Source organism: Rhyacophila brunnea, unplaced genomic scaffold (genome assembly GCF_057557595.1).
Source record: "Rhyacophila brunnea isolate RB1 unplaced genomic scaffold, BYU_Rbru_1.0 scaffold_18, whole genome shotgun sequence".
Classification (NCBI taxonomy): domain Eukaryota; kingdom Metazoa; phylum Arthropoda; class Insecta; order Trichoptera; family Rhyacophilidae; genus Rhyacophila; species Rhyacophila brunnea.
Window position 1 is genome coordinate 25,457,152 of NW_028232837.1, and position 21,709 is coordinate 25,478,860.

Genomic DNA, 21,709 nt, shown 5'->3' on the forward strand with positions numbered 1-21,709 from the left:
CTTTTATCCCTAGCAATAGGTAGAGGGGCCCGACAAAGATCCTGACCTGGGGGGCCACTTCAGGATGTGGGGGCCGTGCAACCAATCGTGTTCAATATCTCCAATCTATCAATAATCGAGTCACACGGTCAAATACTTGAAGAGTTTATTTGAGATTTAAATTGCAAATTTATTATTTCACCTAGTATCTCAAAAGCTTCGATCTATTTTAATATTCCCTGCATTCTGCACCATGTTTCCGCTGCTTAAATTTAAATGAAAAAAAGTTCTGTACGAGGAAAGACGTAAATGGATTTTTTTTAAATGTGAGAAAGAAGCAACTTTATACGTGGCAACATACAACTCATATATAACACCTACCGATGATTGATGACATTTGGGCATGCGCTTCACGTTAATCTGTTATCATATTACAGATAATACGTACGTACGTCGGAGTGATTAGTGTCCGCTAGTATTTTGTTTGTTGTAACGGTTACAGCAAAAAATACCTTTCGATGCAATTATGCTGTTACGTAAAGGAGATATATAATAATATAATAGACATTGAGGTAGAACAAGTTCATAGACTTTAGGTGTTATATAATCGATTCTTTCAATCGCCAGAAACCATTTTACTTACTCATCAGTCACGTAGATATAATATCGCATTAGTTTTTTTTGTGAATGGAAACACTCTACAAGCTTCTGTTATATAACTGTATAAAACTACGAGTTTTTCATATTAATTTGACTTTGGCTTTCGTATTTAAAACCGTGTAGTTGGAAACGTTAAATTCTGTAGATAGTTACTAATGCGGTGACAAATATCAAATGCGGTGATAAATCATATAACATTTTGGGGGCGGTCCGGTTCTCCAAAGATAGATAAATTAATAATTGTATATAAATTCTGCAACTATATTATTATAACCATACCAAATTATTCATTCGATATAAATAAATAAAAAAAAATCGACCATGTCCAATCCTAATAAGTTCATATGGGCCTCCACAGAGTAGAGGTTTTTTTTACAAGAAATGGATGTCAGTCACTTGCTCAACCTATAAGGTCTATACTCTGAATCATACATAGATTGAAAAACAATATATTGTGTACTCGCCAGACGCAGGATTCGAACCTGGGACCCACGACGTTATAGGCCAACGCTTAAGCCGCGCAGCCATCGTGGGTTATTTTATACATATTATATAAATACATTAAAACTAAGAATTATTCATACATCGCTAATTCATGTTTTAGATAACTTATAAAACTATTATTAAATGGTAAAAATATTTATAAAATAATAATAAAAATATGAAATCATTCATTATGTTGTCTTTAAATAATTATGAGTTCATTTTCGAACTACGAATTATTTTAGTAGGTATTGATAGTACGTATTGATTATTTAAGATACTTTAAAATATAAAGTATCAATAATTCTAATAAAGTAAATGCATCGTATTATTGATTAATTTAATAAAACGCAAAAAATAGTAAATACTTATTCTACTTTTAATAAATAAATCTGGACCGGTTTCGTCCGCCTTATAGGGACATTTTGGGACAGTTGAAAATGTCCCTCTGAGGCGGACGACACCGATCCAGATTTATTTATTAAAAGTGGAATAAGTACTTAAAAAAATGGGTTTTATTAAATTAATCAATAATACAAAGCAGCCCCACGATTAATTGACAGTTAATACAATAAAAGAAAAATGAATGCATCGTATTATGTCGCAACATGCACCTAATAACACCACTTTTCCCCTTCAGTCATATTTAATTTTAAAAATGAAATGTATTTTTAATGGGCAGTAAATTTGTACTTGCAAATTCACCTTATTGCCCATCCTAGAAACTGAAATATTAATTTTCTTTAATATTTGATTGCAGTGTTAACATTAAAACTACTGTAATATTGAGTATTTATCAATGGAAATATTTGTTGGCTGAATTTCATGAATAGTAATCATCTATCTGAAATATCTATATATTTTGCGATAGTATAAATTTATGTAAAAGATAATCTACGCCACTACTACTTAATTGTTTTAACCAGTGGAGCGCATTTTTAAAATATATAACGTTTATTCTCAACATTATTATTAATTACTTATTTTTTAAAGTTGAATGCTTGTTCATTCAAATATTTAACGTCCGACATGATGAGTATTATGGAATAATGACATAATTTTTGCATTTTGAAGACCGATTACAAAGATTATATTTCGTCTAGTATATGCATAATTATGTATGCCAAAATAATATCTGAAACTTGCATTTGTTGCAAATTGATTATACTATGTTATCAATTAATTGCATTAGCATGGCCATTTAGAAATCGAAACATAACGTATGTCTTATACCGAAATCAAATCATTCACATAATAATGCACATAGAGCTTATAGCTTATAGCTGCCTGGGATACAATAAACCGATTCAATGAATGTACATATAAATGTGAAAAAATACGAGTGCATTACGTTATACTTCCTTAGAATATTTAAAAATGTATACTAATGATATTATACAATCTTACAGTTAACGAATTTAAACACATAAATAGTAACTAAAAACGATACTCCAAAAACTTGTCTATCTGTTCAAAAAGCATTCAAATAAATTGTTCTAGCTTCGTATAAAATTGTAGTCAGATATAATATATGGAATAAGTACCACATGGGATGTTTTATTTCAATTTTAATAGTAGTACTACTGGTTTATAAAACTTACTTTGTGTTATACACGTAATGTTTTCATGAAATATTAAAAAAAAAAAAAATACGAAACTGCACTGGTTTTGGTATCCTGAGGCATAATGTTGCGTATTCTATTACATCTTAATTCATTCATAACAGTGGGTTACAATTATATAAACAGTGCAATAGATTGATTTAAAATTTAATATTCTAAATAAAAGCAAATTTATTCAAATATACATATTATTAGATAGTTTTACATGCATAGAGTATAATAATTTACCATATTGTATTCTGATGACAGATATAATAGTGGCTATTTAAAACATACATTATCAATTATATTATATATTGAAAAGCGTGAGAACATGAATATATTATGGAAAATAAATTGTTTTTTTGATATGAAATGTCTTTGAATCAACATTATGTAAATAAGAACCGTATAAAATTAAGTAGTACATTTATCAAATACGTCCGAGGAAATTATTGTTTATAAACTATTATTGTTTTTGTATCGTATCAGTTAGTAGTGGTTATCTGAGCTGATAATTCTCACAATATAGGCAACTGTGATAGAACCCTTGGATTTTTTTATTAATCTTATTTTCAGCATATCCTTTTAATTATGTTTTTATATATTGATTATTTATAGTATTAGTATATAGTATTTGTTTTGGTAAAATCCTAGTGTTGATATATTTGTTATTGAAGGCAAATTTTTATGCAGACCTATCTTTCCAGTTACGAGTTATTTAATCCCATCTAGTTATAATTATTTTACAACGTTTTTATTAGCTCGTATTCCGAGTAGTTGTTTGTCCAGTACAAATCTTGCAATTGATTTTTAACTAACTTCCTGACTAGCTAGACATTTGAAACTTTTATAATATATCAGAACACGATGCCAATGCATTATTTTAATACTTTTAGTTATCTTTAAGCAGAATTGAATTCATTTTCAGTTAATTCTGTTTTGTATGGAAAGTTATTTCAGAAAAATCCGTAAAAAGTAAAATACTATTATTGGTATTATACGTGCGTTACTATAGAAATCAAAATGAAAATGACATTTCAGTATTATATATTTGTTTGTTTGTTAGTTTTTTTATTTACTTCATAAATCAAGTACAAGTTTGAGCATATTGAGCATAATGATTCAACAGAAAATTTAAAAACGTTGTATATAAAAAGTTCTTTTTATCTTGTAATTATTTATAGGTATTTACTGAAAATACATAATATATTATAGTAAAACTAAAAATATTCTCATTTCAAAATGCTCTCTTGTAAATCTTTTGAACTCGAGGATGTTGATTCGAAAGACCATAGTAGAAATTTCAGCGAAATTAGATATTTATGTGACTTTGTTTAGATTATCAAAATGCATCAGTAAGATAATTCAATGACGAAGTTACAACTATTGTTTGGCCGAGTAGTTTATGAAAAATAAATTATGAAATCAATAAAATGGTTATTTTAAATCACTCTGCAGTAATGTTGCCCTTTTGGCTTAAAACACTTGAAGTATATACCGCATATAAATGCCATATTTCTTTCTGCAAAAGATTAATGGTTTATTTTCCGTAGCCTGGAAGTTATGTACCTGTGTCCATTTCGCGTAATACATTGTTATTGTTTAATGACCATTTTGCACTATTGCACGAATATGTAGTAGGTATAGCGCGCTATCTTTCGATCCATAAAACAATAGACTTCCTGATCTATAAATTTATAACAAAACACCAAACATTATTCTATCACTGTTCATGTTCTATTTTGTATTCTATCTTATGCTCGGTCTACACTCACATACTGCAGCTGGACAATAGTTGCAGCAGTCAACTGCAATCTGCTAATTTTCCATACATAATTTCGTGATCAACGTACATAAGTAAAATAAAACAAACAACACACGTTATTGTTTTAAATCTCTATAAACCCATATACCGGTCCGAAAAAAATATGCTGAAATTTACACTACTAATTCAAAATAAATGTTATGGATAATACAACTTAGGTACTAATTTGAGACATTTTTCACAAGGTATAATATATTATACTAAGCAAATAATATGTTTTTGAAAAAAAAATTGAACAATAAAATATAATATGCACAGTCTTTTACCAATCTCAAGAAGCGCATTGGTCATTCTCGAAGCCTTCGCTTTTGGGGTCTGATACGCTAGACACGAGCATACAGTTTTGATGAGATTCCATGACTGCTACCACGCAGGCAATAATTGAGAGGTGGATTGAAATTCATATTTTTATAATAATGGAATTGGAAACTATGCAGTCAAGAAGAAGTGGCCTACGACCTTCAAGGGAGTAAAAATTGAGCCTGCTTTGAAGAAAGTGGGGTTCGACGCGTGTCGAACGAAACATAATTTGTCATATAAATCCAACATGCGTCCATTTAATGCTCTGTTTATTGTTCTATTAGTAACAATAATAATATTATATTCATTGACATGTTTTCTTTTTCAAGTAAATGGGTAACGTTTTTTAGTCATCTTTACACGATTTAAGAATTATTACCCCCGTCGCCATCACGAAACAAATTGACGTGTTCACAGCTCGGCGTTCGCTCTCCGATTGCCAGCGAGTCCAAAATTTCGTCGCACCTATAGTTGAAAATTATTTGCCGTTTCACTGAAGTACCGTCTTAATACAAACCTCCACGCTGTGCAGGCCCATATGATCTAATTATGATCGACATGCTTGAAAAAAAAAGTATTCTTTATTGAAATCAGGTAAATATGGCTGACCATATTTTGTAATTTTGACTCAAAACATTAATTAATTCATTTACAGCATTAGAATATCTCGAAATAATATGAAATGTTAACATACCTACTTGCAGAGGTTAAAAAAATATTTGGAAAAATACCTCAGTTGCGGATTGTTGGGAAATTTCGGCGATTAATTTGATAGCTTAAAAAGCACAGTGTGTGTTGTGTTTTTTTAATATGTGTATATCTGAAATACTTATTCTAAATCACGTATAAAATTAGTTACCTATTTATTATGTTAAAATAAAGACGTCTAAGAAAACTCTTCTGGGTGTGCTCTAAAATAAACTTGTGGAAAAAATATTGGGTCGCGATATGTCAAGTTTGTAAAATGCTGGTCTAGAGAGCAACAAGTAGATTAAGCTACCTCAGTTCAACTAACAGCGTACCTATAAGTCGAAGAGGTGAAAGTGCTTGCGTACAACTGCCACGGTTCACCGTTCGTTACCGGCCGCTGCAATTTCGTTTTTATTATGCAGAGCCTCAACCTCGCGAAGTTATTATAAATAGCATTATAAGCCAGGTGGCTTAGTTATATCACAACAGGTGTTAAATGTTACAAAATCATCTTTTTTAATATGATTGTGCAAAAAATGGCCGTCACAAAGGTGTTGAAGAAAATCTTCTTCTATTAATTGTGAATGATAAAATTGTCAGTCAAAATGTGGCGCTAGTTTGGCTTTTACAGCTGACAGTTCGAATAATATTTATTAAAAAATAGAGACTAAACATAAAACACACAGTGTTTCGAGACACTATTTTTCATAACTAAATATTGTTCGGGCGGCCCTCGTCGTGCAGTGCGTAAGGCGCTTGCCTACCACCCGAGAGTTCCTGGGTTCGATTCCCGGTCAGGACACACAATATTTATGTGTTTTTCTCAAAGCCTGGGTGTTTGTGATTGTTCAAAATTACTAACAACCACCTTGTACGAAAAAGCAAGGACATGGTTATTAATAATTCTAAAAAAAAAACTAAATGTGGTTCATTCGAATGGTATATTTACGAGAGTATTATTATGTGTATTTTAACATTACATAAATATTTCGTTATTAAAAGTTTTTTAAAAGACATGGCAAACAAAATATCATTTGGTTTGCAACGATTATGTCGAATTATCAAAGAAATATAAGTTGTTATTGTATTCCTACTGAGGATATTTTTGTGGGCTGTTATTATTGTATGGTTCGAATGGGGAGGGTAGACTAGGTAACTCCGGGCACTAACCTGTAGTTGATGGTGGGCAGAGGAAGTCTTACTCACCCACACACTATCATGAATGTATCACAACTTCACTCGTGGTTTTGGTGAGTATGCTCTACACAGGCGTGGGGTCACCATGTAGTTCGTGGGGCTTATTGATTTTGATGAATTTAATTGTTCAATTGTATCCTTGTGACGGTCAAATTGGCGCTATAAATGGCATGTTTTAGGATTTTTTTATAGGTATTTAGACATAATTGGGGCAAATACCTACTATATCCTAATAATATTCAACTATTAATATAGCAGCTGTGTTATATTTAATTCGCTTCAAAATTACATACTATTGCAGTTTTTTGAGACTATTTTCTCTTGAAGAGCATTGATTTCTCTAGATTTTTACTTCGTAAGTAAAACTTTGTGGAACACAGACGCTGGACATCAACCTGCACCATTTATTTTTCACGTGTTTGATTATAATTGTAATAGTAAAGTTTCAAAAAAATTGTTTTAAAAACTTAATTCTTGCACTATATAAGGAAAGCATATCAATATCAATGTCGAATCATAAAAATAATGAAAAAAATTGTGATAAAGTAACCATGCTATATCGTGTATAATAACGGCTATATATTGGCTATACGGCCGGTTACCGGTGGATTACTGATCATTTCGTGACTAGTGTATAGCCTTCACAAAAATGAACTGGATTAATAGATTATTAATTAATTGTTTTTCTAATCAACCTAATAAAAATAATACTACAAATGATTAAGGTTCAACCGGTGCTACTCTAGTGGGAACAATTTTTTATCATTTTAAAGTTCTATTGAACTATTTCAGTTCCGTGTTCAGTTCAGTTTAGTTCAGATTCCGTGGATATGTCCATAGATATATAAATATAAAATATATGTATATATACCCTGCCTCCATAATACACTGAGTTTGATACATTTTGCCGTTTAGAAATGCCTTTGTACAAAATACATTATTATATTAAGTATTATTATCAGGTGGTCTGACTGCGTATGTCACGCACTCAGCCAATTATATTATGAACTTACAAGTCTGACAACCATTCATGGCGTACCTATATTGTATTTTATGTCTACAGTTCTTAAGCACCTGGCTATCTACAGGTATAGCCATATTTTACCTGTGGTTATAGTAATAAAGAACAGTAAGATATGAGAATGGCAATACGATTTCCGAATCCGGTTAATATAAAATAGACGTTTGATTATTAGGTTGAATTGGAAAATTAATAGCTACTTACGAGCATTGGTCGCAGAAACTGAAGAATTACTACCTAGTGTACGACCCTGCTCACCATTTCTGTCGTCACCATCATGACTGAGGATAGTGATCATTCAGGAATACTGCTAGGATGAACTTTCTCCATACCTCCCTATACCCTGCAACCTTTGTCATCGACCAAAAGGTTTTGCAGCGAACTGTGAAGCAAAACAGTTAAACGCATTGAAAGCAACAAGTGAATTTTTCATGCGCCATTTTTTGTATTATACTTCAATCCAATCTTCTGACGTACACTATAGATACACCTCAAGAATATTTTTTTCCAACATTCCATGAATAACGGAATATCACCTGTGAAGGATCTTGGCATTAAGTTTGACAGTAATCCAGCGCTATAAATAATTGATTCCGTCTCGCATAATTTCAGAGTTTTTTCGGATGGTCGGTATAAAAGCTCTTTATAATACTTTAGTTTGAAGCAAGCTTGATAGTTTGTTGGTCTATTGTTTTGGCCCTGCATCAGTTTAAGTACACTCTTATGTTGGAGAGGGTTCAAAAAATGTATGAGACTCCTTTACTTAAGACTGTATGGATATTATCCGTAGTTTTATCCAATTGACTTTTTCTTAAGTTTTCTTACACACTGTCGGAAATCTAGGTGGATACGCCTGTTTTTTTACTAATGAGAACTCTCCCATTTTTAGTAGTTTTGACATATTGTGTGTTCCTGATAGTTATCTTTAAAATCGGGAGCATCAATTCCAATATGCAAAACTAATATATATTAATATATTATAATATTAGTATAATGAAAATTGTGAGGGCAATAACTATGTTCAACAAAATCGCTTTGGAGATTGATATATTCCAGTTGCGTGAGAATGAGTACCTATAGGAGGACGTTGTTTTATAAATTATTAAAATATAGTCTTCGGTATTCTTCCATGTACTTTGTTATATTTGTATTATTTACAATTCTGAGTATGTATGTTTTGTATAAATATTTTGAATTCTGTTATTGGTGCATATTTCTTTGTTTTTTTAAAATAACTTAATTTTAATGTGCAGTGTTGTTTCCATAAAAGCACCCATGCAATACGCAACCATGTGTAATAGTACAGTAGGTAGTAAATTAAAATACTTTGTGCAATATTTTGTCCTTTTCAGTATATACGTTGTATATGCACACCAATTTAATGATTTTTCCTATTTAAGGTATTTATGTAAAACTAGAATATATTTGTTACATTATGTCACATATATATAATGCATGTCGCAACAAAACATTGAGCTATAAACCTGTTATAATGTGCATAATTATTTTTAATATATGCACTATAAATGCCTCGGGATAGACTAGACACAGTGCCAGACAGTATAGAATTAATGGGAAACGTTAATCATATGTGTATGGTTAAATAATTTTAATTAGTGTCCTACTTATTGAGTATAATATAAAATTGTTTTGTACGGGGTCAAATTATTACATACATTAAAATTATTCTAAATCAAGATTGTCAGAATTGAATGACTAAACGTATAAATATCTACTGCATATTGTAATATTATTTTGAAACTATTTGGAAATTATTTCTTGATATTCTATTATTTTTCTTTTGTCGTGCGCTTAAAAGAGATGCGCCTAAGCTCTTTCCACCTATTGACCTCGTATTTTACACACGTTAATTGAAAAAAAGCAACATACTAAATTGATTTAGACGCAGGATTTAAACGCTAGACTCATGGAATATAATGAGTTCGTTCTAACCTTTCATTGTGTTCGTAAGTGGACGTAAGTATTCATTGTTAATTTATCGAGTCAGGGCGGTAGTTAGGGAATCCAATCCCGAGACAAAATTCTGATCCCGGGATTTTGGGATTACAATTTGACAATCCCCATTTTTTCCATTGTTAATATAAAAAAAATATATTTACAAATAACATTGATAAAATAGGTCAAAAATAAATCTAGTATAATTTATACTATTTAAGACATTTATTGTTAATATTGTATACGTTCAATCTTGGAAATACATAAGTTTAATGGAGTAAATAATATTGTAATATAAATAATAATGTGAATTTAATATGAGATTGCTGTTTCTGATAGTAAAGACTTAATTAATGGGTTAGCGAGATTTAAAACAGTAAAGTTAATCATGGTGTACTTATGGCCTTTCCGTTTCATAAATCTAATTAGTCAGCCAAATATGAAACTGCCGTAAAACGTATGAGATCACGGTGGAATTACTTTGTTAAAAGTGCGAAACATTGTTTTTTTTTTAATCTTTCTCATTTTTATTAATTTATGTGAAAAAATAAAATGAATCGGCAACTCACACTCATGGGTAATAAATCAAACTTCATTCAAACTTAGTTTATTTCTAATGTAATTATTTGTTATTAAAAGTATTTTTTCTGTTATATTTTCGTTTTTATTTTATTTTCCATAAAAATTGATAAAAAAATCAATCCCGAAAGTTTCGGGATTATGTTTATCAATCCCGGGATTCATATGTATCGAAATAGCTCAGGATCTCGGGATTGGAATCAGTAGAGGTAGTTAACTAATCCGATCTGGGAATATCAACGGCTATGGATAGATGAGTGACTCCATGATGCTGTCTGGAGGCTTGAGGATTAAATAATATTCTCTAAATTTGGACAGAAAGAGGACAGCATAATCTGTCAGTACCATAGAAAGGAGGATATCAGTAATCAGCTAATTATAGTATTTTGTTTACGTCACCAGTATAATATGAGGAAAACGGGAATTTGCTACATTGTATTCTTTCAAAAATTAATCAATTTATGATTTAATATCATTGATTGATTGGTCCAATATTTATCTAAAGAAATAGGGACCGAAATATCATGATGTTTTTAAATGACTATGTTTTCGATTGCATTATATATTTGTTATTTAAAAAAAAACTGTAATTCGCCTTCTCATACAGATTCTTGTGAATGGTAAAATTAATAATTGAAAATATAGTTGTGTTTTTGATTATCAATAATTGGAAAAATATCATGATATTTTGAAATAACGTAGGCCTGAAATATGTGTGCAAAAAAATGATTGAAATTAATACCGATAACTTGCAAAATAAATCAATAATAAAGATGGAAGATAAAGTGTTGTTAATTAAACTAAGACAAAATTTAATTTACTCCTAATAGTATTTATGACTTGTAAAAATATTAATTGGATGTTTGCTCATAAGTAATCAATAGATACGCTTATTTTAATGCTTGCCAAAATTTAATAACAGTCCACAAAGAAAAGTGAATAATTAAAAAAAACTCTTTAGGAACGTCGGCCTAATCATTAGTCAGCGAGTACAGACTATCTACGTAAACACAAACCAAAAATAATAAATACTTTTCAAGTCACAATAATCGTCGTTGTAGAACGGATTTTAACGTATTGATTAATGGATGGAGTAAACACGGTCAGCGTGTTGCCATTTTATTAATGAACATAAATTATTCTTGGTATGCTTTATCAGCGGTAGGTACGTCCGTTTACAATTAAAAAACTGAAAAAATAACGATTATGTAAAGTTTATATGGACTATTAATTTTTAATCACTATTTTATTGTGCACTCTGCATTACTTTTGTTTTATTTAAAAATGACAAAATTTTTAATCGTAGAAAGCAACGTTATCCTGTTAATCACTGTTTTTCTTGTACGTATAAGCATTGTCAACATTATAAAATGCATTTGGTCTTCAAAGCATATATTATATTATTGCATCAGTGTCCACTAAATAGATATTATAATGTAATGTTGAGACATGACGTGTTCTGAATCTAATCAAGGAATTGAAAGGTGAAGATGTCAGATCAATGTTAGATTTTTTGGGAAAACATTCTATCAAAACTCCATATTTGGAGCAATGGACCTCCCCAAAATTTTTATAGAATATTTTGGTATCAGTATTATCACATGAGAACCTATGTAGATTATATACTTGTACAAAATATAAGATTACCAAAACAGGAGAAATATAATATACTAGCTAGTAGCTAGGAAACTTACTTTATCGTATTATAGCAGGAAGGGTATTAAATGTTTGCACTAGAAAAGTAGGTACTTTTTGTGGTAAGTTATAAAATAGGTCAAAATATCGCGACATTTTTTAATTACTCACGTAATTTGATTGATATCGAACTGTGAAACGTATATAGGTAATTTATATTCTAATATAGATTATAGATGGCGGATAATTTATTGTAATTTATTATTAATTAATATTGTACTAGAACAAAATGATTGGTACTAATATTAATTATATTTTTAATTATAAGTAAGTATATTGTATATACGTATCTTAAAATACAAATCAAAACGTCGTGACATTTCCAAATTGGCCAGGACTAAATTCACAGAATTTGATTGACACAATAACGGAATATGTACTTACAAAAGTAATTGATATAACAGATGACAGAATGATAAAATTGTTAATTTGTCCTAGAAAAATTCGGCGCACTGCGGCGTCGAAAAGGCCTTGTCAATTAGGATTAGTAAAATTGACAGACAACGCAAGCCGTGACTCGTGACCTGTTGCTATTGAATGAATGATAGATTTATCGTATCGATAAATGCAGTGGCAATACTTACGCAAAATATGACCGAGTGTCAATAGACAATATAGAGTAAGTAATGGGCTGGACAGTGGCGTGTATTATTTTTTTTTAATAGACGAAAATTAATATTCATGAATTATCTACAAAATTTAAAAACTCGTACTGTAACATTTATTTACTAATTTCAAACAGTCATATACTACATTACATTTAAAATTATATTAAGAACTAATAAATTATTCTTATAAAGAAACAATATTATTAATAATAAAAGAGTAAAAATAAATAAATGACAAAAAGTGTAATTTAAGCGATACAAGTACCCACATATATATAAACTAACAAAACAATAATTAAAATACCTCCTCTAGTCCCCTGGTTATCTAAAGAGTACCCAAAACAGCGACTGCATTACTTCTTTGGATTTTTATTTTTATTCACTGTTTCGGGTAATCAGTTGAACGGTACTCACCTGTTTTATTAGCCAAGTGGCGACCAATCTCAGCCATCGTCTTCAAAGTAGACAGTGACCCAAGGTCCAATTGTCTCAAAACCCAGGGACAGGCAGTCATATTTTTTGGCGTTGTTAGACTCAATTTAAAATACACAACTTGTAACATCAGAAACAGAATTGGAAACCATTAGAAAAATCCATCCATACGAGTATTTTAATTTTAGCAATTAACTTCAAATTAGAAAAATGTGGGTTCGAATTCCACTCATTTTTTTATGAGGTTGTTTCAAGTTTTCAATTAGGAATTTTACATTTATCATTATGGTGTATTCAGTTATCAATAAAAATAATTCAATTAAAATACGTACTTCCAAATTAAACTATCTTTATTTATTCAATGAATAACTGATAAGATATAAGATTGTAACATTCTTCATTGAACACACATATTTGGCATCTATATTGAAAGTAAATAGTATATAATAAACCACTGATTTTAAACGGATAATTCACAAGATTTGAGAATGTAACATTCTATATTATTGAACATACATAATTTGAAAAAGACTCATGCATAATATATCTACTAAAAAAAAATAGAAAGAAATACAACACCTGACGAAGAATATTATATAAATAAGAAAATTAAAACTTGACAGTTAATCATTCGTTAGAATCAATAATTCCACAACTGCATATTTATTACACGTTTCAAAAACTTATTATGAAACAAATTAATACTTTAATCATAAATGGAAACTAAATGTATAAATAGGAAAAATTATCGGTGCTTTAGTTCTAATAATTATTACATTACATGTATTTATAATATAACCATAACACCAATAAAACAAAATGTTGTTAAGTATTTCTGATTTTAGTAATGTATTATGGAATAATTTCATATGGACCCCACTCAAAAACGGACGCCAATGGTACAGCATGAATGATTTTCCGACATTATTTGATTGAGAGGGCACGCTTGACCGATTTGTTTTCAAAATATTAATAAATTATTATTATTCAACGAATTTTTATCTCATATTAATCAGATAACTTGCACACCTAGAAATATATTCATGTTAATATTATTATTTCATAATCTAAAATATTTTAAGTGTAAATTCGTGACTGAGTTAGTTTCAAATTTTATTAATATCTATTTATCATCTAGTTCTAGTTTTAGATATTTATATTTTATCAATATTGGTTTTTGCAACACATAAAATATGTATTACATTTATTCTTAATTAAAAGTCATTACGGCCAAAAATAGTTCTGTAATAATCAAGAGTTTTTAATTATTATTTTAGTATTTATTGAATGGCTATGAATAGATCTTTGGCAAATAAATTATATTGCAATGTTTTCAAATTACGAATCAATTACAAACTACAAATTAAAGTTTTACCGAATATATTTCACTCATTAATTTTTGGCGAAGTTATCTTATGAAGATATTTTATATTAAGAAATACGGATTTATTCTAATTTGTATGGAAAATAGCAGCAATATAATACAGCTTAATAGTATACCTAAATAAAGTTATTCAATTTGAATATTATAATATTATGTTTTATTCTGAATCGATCGAAATCTGTCCTAATTGTTAAGCTCAAATTATACTGGCTCTCACGCTGATCATCTATCTATCCCGATCGCGAAATGTGGTTTTTGGATCGATCATTCCCAGGAGTCGTGAACGATTACCGTATTGTAATCTTTGACCCAACTACCAGTGACTGAGTTGTCCGCAAAGGATTTATTCTATTGTTATCCACCACTTCAGGGAACGATCAAAAATGGCAATTCACGATTGGGTTTGATCGGGGCAGGTGGTGTAGGAGTCAGTGAAATTTTAGTTTTATTAAATTGTGTGTATGAATTATATCTATACCAATGTCTTGATGATATGGGGTATATAATGTTAATACTAATATAGTGCATTTATGAGTCTGTAGTCTCTTGGTTACAAATAATACATTCATCCAGTGCAACTTTTACCACGTAAAAAATCACATACTTATATGATTTCTCGGCCCCTAAGAAAAGCGCAAGTTAAAAAGTCGCACTCAATATATATAGCGTGCATTGCAAGTAGGCTCTTTGAGTCAGTGGTCGACAAACTGTCAATTGCTGTATGGTGTAGGTAATATAAAAATAAACATTTTTTCTGAATTTATGCGGATTTTTTTTTCATAGCTTAGTCGTCAATTTTAACATAATAATGACGTATGCCACCGCTGTAAAAATACAGAGTCTCCTCGTACATCGTAATTTAGTCGTTGTGAATTACAATGCTAAATTTGCTAAAACAGTGGTCGTAGAGACATCAGAGGGGATATAATTATTATATGAGAGCCCCCAATAACAACAGCGAATTAAAACTTTTAATAAATTGTATTCTAATAATTACTATCCTTGTTTCTTGCTCTCTAATATCATATAACCATCAATAGTTTTCCTAGTGCATACAGATGAATAAATTGTCTTAAAATTTAAATAGGTATGCATTAACCAATTTATTCTAACTACGTGAATAACTGTTTTCAATATTCTATAAATCAGACATTTTTCAAAAATAATTCCATGAAAAATTTCGTATTATTCGTATTTATTAGTATAATAAATATGTATTTATTATTATATGGACGAAGTGTGTGAAAAATAGAATCACTAAAAAATTTTTGCCTGCTCTAAAGACTGCCAGAATAATTCCACATTTCTTTTATTATTTCGTAATAAACAGATAAATACAGATAAAAGTGACATGTGGGTCACCATCCAAATTTTATACGCCGATTTTATTGTTAATCTAATTTAAAATAAATTAATTGTATCGGATATTTTTTGAGAAATGATATAAATACATATTATGTGTATGTATTTATAACTGAACTCTGCCTACATTGTAATAAATATGATTATTACATAGTTTATATAACCCTTTCTGGAAAAAGTACGCAGTTTCCTGTTCATATAGAATGGTATATACTGTAAGAGCGTAGATATGTCAAAGGTGTGAAAGGGTATATACACTCAGATCAAAACATTTAAATATGATATGTTGCTATGAAAATAAAAACAATAGTAATGTATATATAGAATATAGTCAAATATTAGGAATAACGCTCGCATAATATAAAATCATATAAATCCATAACAGAATTTAATTCTTTTTCATAGATATGTGGTAAAATGTTCCTTCTTACACACTTCTTTAATTCTGAGTCTTTCAAATATATAACTTGTTACTTTTTTCCATAAAAATTCGCCTACTAAAAATAATTGCAGTTAAACGAGAGAGTTACTTCATAATGTATAACTTCAATGTCTGGAAAGCTTTAAAGTTTATCGAACACTGCTCCATATTATATATCACAGCCTCCATTTACGTCACAAGGCATCGAGTTTACGCAACATTCATTTCGGTGGTTCATTCGACCGCTACCTTGGCTCTCTTTTTTAAAACGCTTTACAATAATAATAAACAATTTACCTGCGGGCGGTTAACGCCGCGGCAAAACGCACCTGTGCGCCGCATTATCTGTACCGGTGGCCGCGAAAAATGCGACCAAGCTCGCCGCCTTTTATTTCAACAATGCTGTGTCGAATGTTTATTATAGTAATTGATCTAGTTACTTAGTGGAGATTATAGAATTTTGCCAGGTAAAAATAATTAATTACATATATGATGATTTGTGATAAAGCATTATCCATTTAACACGCAACGCAATGTAGTTAACTGCGCTAGTTATATTTTTGACAAGGCTATTAAATATACCTTCGTATTATTATGTAGGTATACATATTATATATAGATAGTGAATAGTGATAGAGAGACTTTCCTTAATATGGTCCTCAAATAAAATGACAACCTGGTGAAAGTGGTATTTATTTAGATTGATAGTTGGTGAAGATGCTCCCTCCAAATAAATAACTTAATGTGAGAAGGCCGTCGGATGGTCAAATGCTCAAATAACAATCCTCAGACATGAGAAAGGAGCGTTATGTAGGTATATCATTCTCCTCATCGTGATCACTCTGGAATATGTACTGCGAAATTCTCTTTTTAGAAAAAGATGTTATTAGCCATGAATTAAACAAATATTGAAAAATCAACATGTGGTTTTAGCCAGACGAATGCTATGTCAACAAATCCAATTAAAATTAATTAATTGCCATAGAGTGCCATTTATTAAAGAATTGTCGCGTTATAGGAAACTCACCTAGTGTTCTAAAAAATTCCAATATCTACTTAATATTTCATTGGCTGGCTGGGCAATAATGTTATTTTTTACATATTAATGTATTTAATTAGTAAGTATATAAACAGTAAGTAGGTAAATATTTTTATGTAAAATATTTCTATTGCTTAACAATAATTATTTTAATATGTGTGTGTCATGGCCCGTATATCCTAAAGCGGGCCCCCGGGCTATGATTTTTTGTGGGCCCCCCTAACTACTGCTAAGGGTAAAGTCAGTGTGATGCTCTAGAGTAGCGTTTTCCAAATGGTGTACGGGGTAAAATTAAAGTGTTTTTGAACGATTTTTTGCATTTGTTAATATATCCATTTGCATTAAAGAGTTGCCAAATATCGACACAATGCAAATTGCATTACAGAACAACATATTTTAAAATAGCAGTACTATTTAAGCAAAATATCTCCACAGGCGCCTTTTTTACTATTAAAGCAAGTGTGTTTATCTCACTTATCTGGTCGAATCGCACGCCGGGCCCTCAGGCTAGAGCCCTGTCAGCCCCCACTCTAGGTACATATTGCGTGAAAATATTGAAAGGCTATTCCTGGGTTACTAAATAATACCATTCAAATGAAAAAGTGCAAAACTTATATCAATTAAATAAATAAATCAGATGTTTTCTATGTTATAAAGCTTTTCGAAGCTTAGCGATTTCATTGAACATTCATAATAATAGCTTAAATATATTTAATAATAAATATGTAAGTACGTATTGCGATATAAGTAATTTCACATCTTCGTATAAATTAATTAGCCTGTTATTAGTATAATAATATCGCAATAAATATTTAGATTACATATAATCATCGGATTATTGATTCACATCGATTAGGTAAGCTCGGCCAATTAAAATCCGTTTTTGGATGCTTGTAGAGATAGATGTAAAAAAGTTATAGATTGTTTGGCACTAAACTAATTGGCGTTTGTCGGTTAATAGCGACTTATTGCGTTATTAGTATTACTTTGAATCTTTATTGAATTTCATCACACCCAATTTCTCATTTATTCATTTTTAACATCTCCAAAGTAATCATATAGTTGGCCATAAACAGTTTTATATAATCTTCCAAAATTAATTTACATCCATTCTGGGAAATTCAATTAAGCACATTTATATTAATAGTGTTTATAATATTATTATGAAATACTTATCGTGTATTCTTTGAAATATTACCTTGCATTGATAGTCTATAAAATGATATTAATGGTAAACAAATTTAAATAAAAACGATAACATAAAGGTAAAAATTTCTAAGATAAGTGTTTAGTAAAATTCGATCGTTAGGCTATGCAACCTACATAAGTGAATCAACCTTCATGACGTTTAGTAATGATGATCAGATACAAGTGGCTCAGGAGCCAGAACGTAGAGATTTACTGATACTTGGTCATTGAATCGGCACTAATAGAAGAACAATCGATAGGTAAAATAATTGTAATAATTATTAGTATTAATATAATTATTATTAGTATGTTTTACATCTGAAATCTCATTGTAAATACGTCATCGTCATAGATCAGAACTTTATCGTATCAGTGTCGATTTAAATTAAAATTTATGAAAAATGTCACGACTAATAATGGTGAAGAAACCTCTCGTCTATAAAGAGTCTCACGTGAAATGAAGCAAAAAAGGACCCCATATCTATTAATTTTCCCATACATTCTGAAGGAGAGTTTTTTTTATATTTCATTGCTTATTGCGATTCAACTATCTTTATTGGGAAACTATAGAAGCCTTCGTCGGGTTTTGGGCATCATATACAGTAACCACTCGTGAAATAATCTAGAAAAAAAACTACTAAAAGAAGTGAAGATAATAATATAAAGGTTGGTATCAATGTGACACACAGCTCCTGTTAAGTACAAGCAATTTATGTTGAACAACATGATGTCTTAGTCATTAACTCACAATGTACAACTAAAATGTGTAAACCATTCAGATAGACACGTAGATCAAAGAGACTTTACCAAAATGAAAGTATAATTTGTTACTATTGTCATCTCTTCCTTTACCTTCCAATTGCGCCTGGTTTATGTCTCGCTTCACAATGCGTACAAAATAATAACAGTCGAAGAGGCTTTTACATCCTGTTGATTGATTGATTATGTCTTTATAATAACTTATTAATTAATTGTATATTTATTTCTATTCCAGATATGGACTGACATACGAAGACATCGAAAAGGGTCTTCCATTGATCGACACGTCGAAAACTCTTATTCGTGAAGTATGTCCACCATTCTTGTCCCACGTGGAATGTCGCGCAGGAAAATACCGAAGGTTCGATGGACTCTGCACCAATTTGGATCACCCTACCTGGGGAGCCGCCATGACACCTTTCCAAAGGTAATATTGTTAACTATTTGTATAATTTGATTGGATGGCAGTCGATAGCAATTAATGCATTGACTAATGTTAATTCTTTTTAATAAATTTCATTTGTAAATCGGCCTGATGGCTTTGGTTAATTTTACGTAAAACAAAAATCCAAAATGGTGTATAATGTGATACTATCTTGACATTCTAGATTGATTGCTCCACTGTACGCTGATGGAATAAACGCCCCCCGTGTGTCAGTAACCGGGCGTGACCTTCCGCTTTCGAGGATAGTCTCCCGCACCATGCACCCTGACGATGGCTTCCACGACCATGCTGGCACCGTTATGGTCATCGCTTGGGGACAGTTCATGGATCACGATTACACCCTCACCGGAACGCCATTAGGTAAATGTTTGTTTAACTAATATTACTCACCCAGAATGGTGGCAACAGGGCATAACCATTCCTGTAGATAAAAATTCTATGGAAATTTCATAAGAAAAAATTGTACATATGTTTTTTTTTATTATCTAGTAACTCTTTCAGTAGGTAATTTTAAGCTATCCTTAAGTCCTTAGAATGTTGTTATGATTTGACTTAAATTAACATAACGATATACTTCATTATTAATTTAAAAAATAATAATAAATAATCTCGAAAACTAAATCAACGACTTCCATTTTTTTCATGAAAAATCTATTAGTTAAGGTTTTAGATCGATAGAATCATTAGAACCATGTTTGAAGTATCAGATTGTCTCCAAATTTTAATAAAAGTAAAACTTAGTAATCGTGTACCAAACTTTAAGTATCAAGGTATACAAAAAGTCAGTGAAAATTGAGTGAGACAGAAAAACTAATTATAAAAGTGTTACTGATTTTATTAGCTGTATTGTTTTATAATATAACAGGATTTTTTTCTCTACTAAATAATTTTTTAATTATATTTTATGCAATTTTCCCTGACCAACCCAGATATGATCTCGTTAATCTGACATCAGTAACTTGTGCTCATTATGAAATTTCCATATACTTTGAAAGTGAAGTGAAGTGAAAATTCTTCAATTATATTATCAGATAAAAATCTCCAAGCTATAAAAACAGCCTTCGGTTATCAATAATTATAATTTTCATTTGCTATGAATATTTTTGCAATACAACATTCGGTGTATGAGGAATGAATGATTCATCTCGCACAACACTACTTTTGCGCAATTTACGTACCGTATGCGATATACCCGAAGCAATTTTTACCACGAAATAAGTAAGTAAGTAGCCCATACTTAAAGCCTCGTTTTATAATTTGATAATTGGTTAAGTACGAGCAGGTACCTACGTCTCTTTTTACATGTAAATATATCAGTGACGTATATATACATAAATATTGAAAGGAGTACTACAGTTTTTTTCAAACTATTCAGATTTGGATAACATAGTAATGGATCGTTTTATCTTTTATTGAAAGGCATTACGAAATAAAATTGTCGAACAACATAATATATTTTCGCCACTGTCAATTAAATATCATTTATGTTTAAATATTTGAAGTTAACATAAATATAATAATTACAAGATAAAAAGAACTTTTTATATACAACGTTTTTAAATTTTCTGTTGAATCATATAAACTTGACTTGACTAGCTTAAACGATCAAAAAAATTTGTACTTGATAGAATATAGAAATATTACTGAAATGTCATTTTGACATGTCATATTGATTTCCATAGACGCACGTGTATATTAATAATTTAGTTGCTAGGACCCCAGACCCCTAGCAACAAATAATGGTGTCGAAATAACTTTTCATACAAAACAGAATTAACTGAAAATTAATTCAATTCTACTTAAAGATGGCTAAAAGTATTATAAAATGCTTTGGCATCGTGTTCTGATATATTATAAAAGTTTCAAATGTCTAGCTAGTTGGAAAGTTAGTTAAAAATCGATTGCAAGATTTGTACCGGACAAAGAACCACCGGACAGGTAAGACGGATGGGCGGAGGACGTAGGACGGATAAGAAAAAGATTGTAAAATTGAAAATTATTATATTAATAAAATTAATTTAATATTTAATGCAACTAAATAATGCGAATAAATCATTTTAAATTGACTGCTTTCGTTAGTGA

The 21,709-nt window shown here is 30.2% G+C and overlaps 1 protein-coding gene across 1 annotated transcript in view; it reads left to right on the plus strand.

Moving 5' to 3' along the window:
• Nucleotides 1-21,709, plus strand: part of cysu (peroxidase homolog) — a 67,841-nt gene that overhangs the window by 15,845 nt on the left and 30,287 nt on the right. The window contains exons 3-4 of the mRNA XM_085945170.1: nt 19,418-19,609; nt 19,791-19,987. Of these exons, the coding sequence (XP_085801296.1) occupies nt 19,418-19,609; nt 19,791-19,987 (389 nt within the window). The remainder of the gene's footprint in view (nt 1-19,417; nt 19,610-19,790; nt 19,988-21,709) is intronic.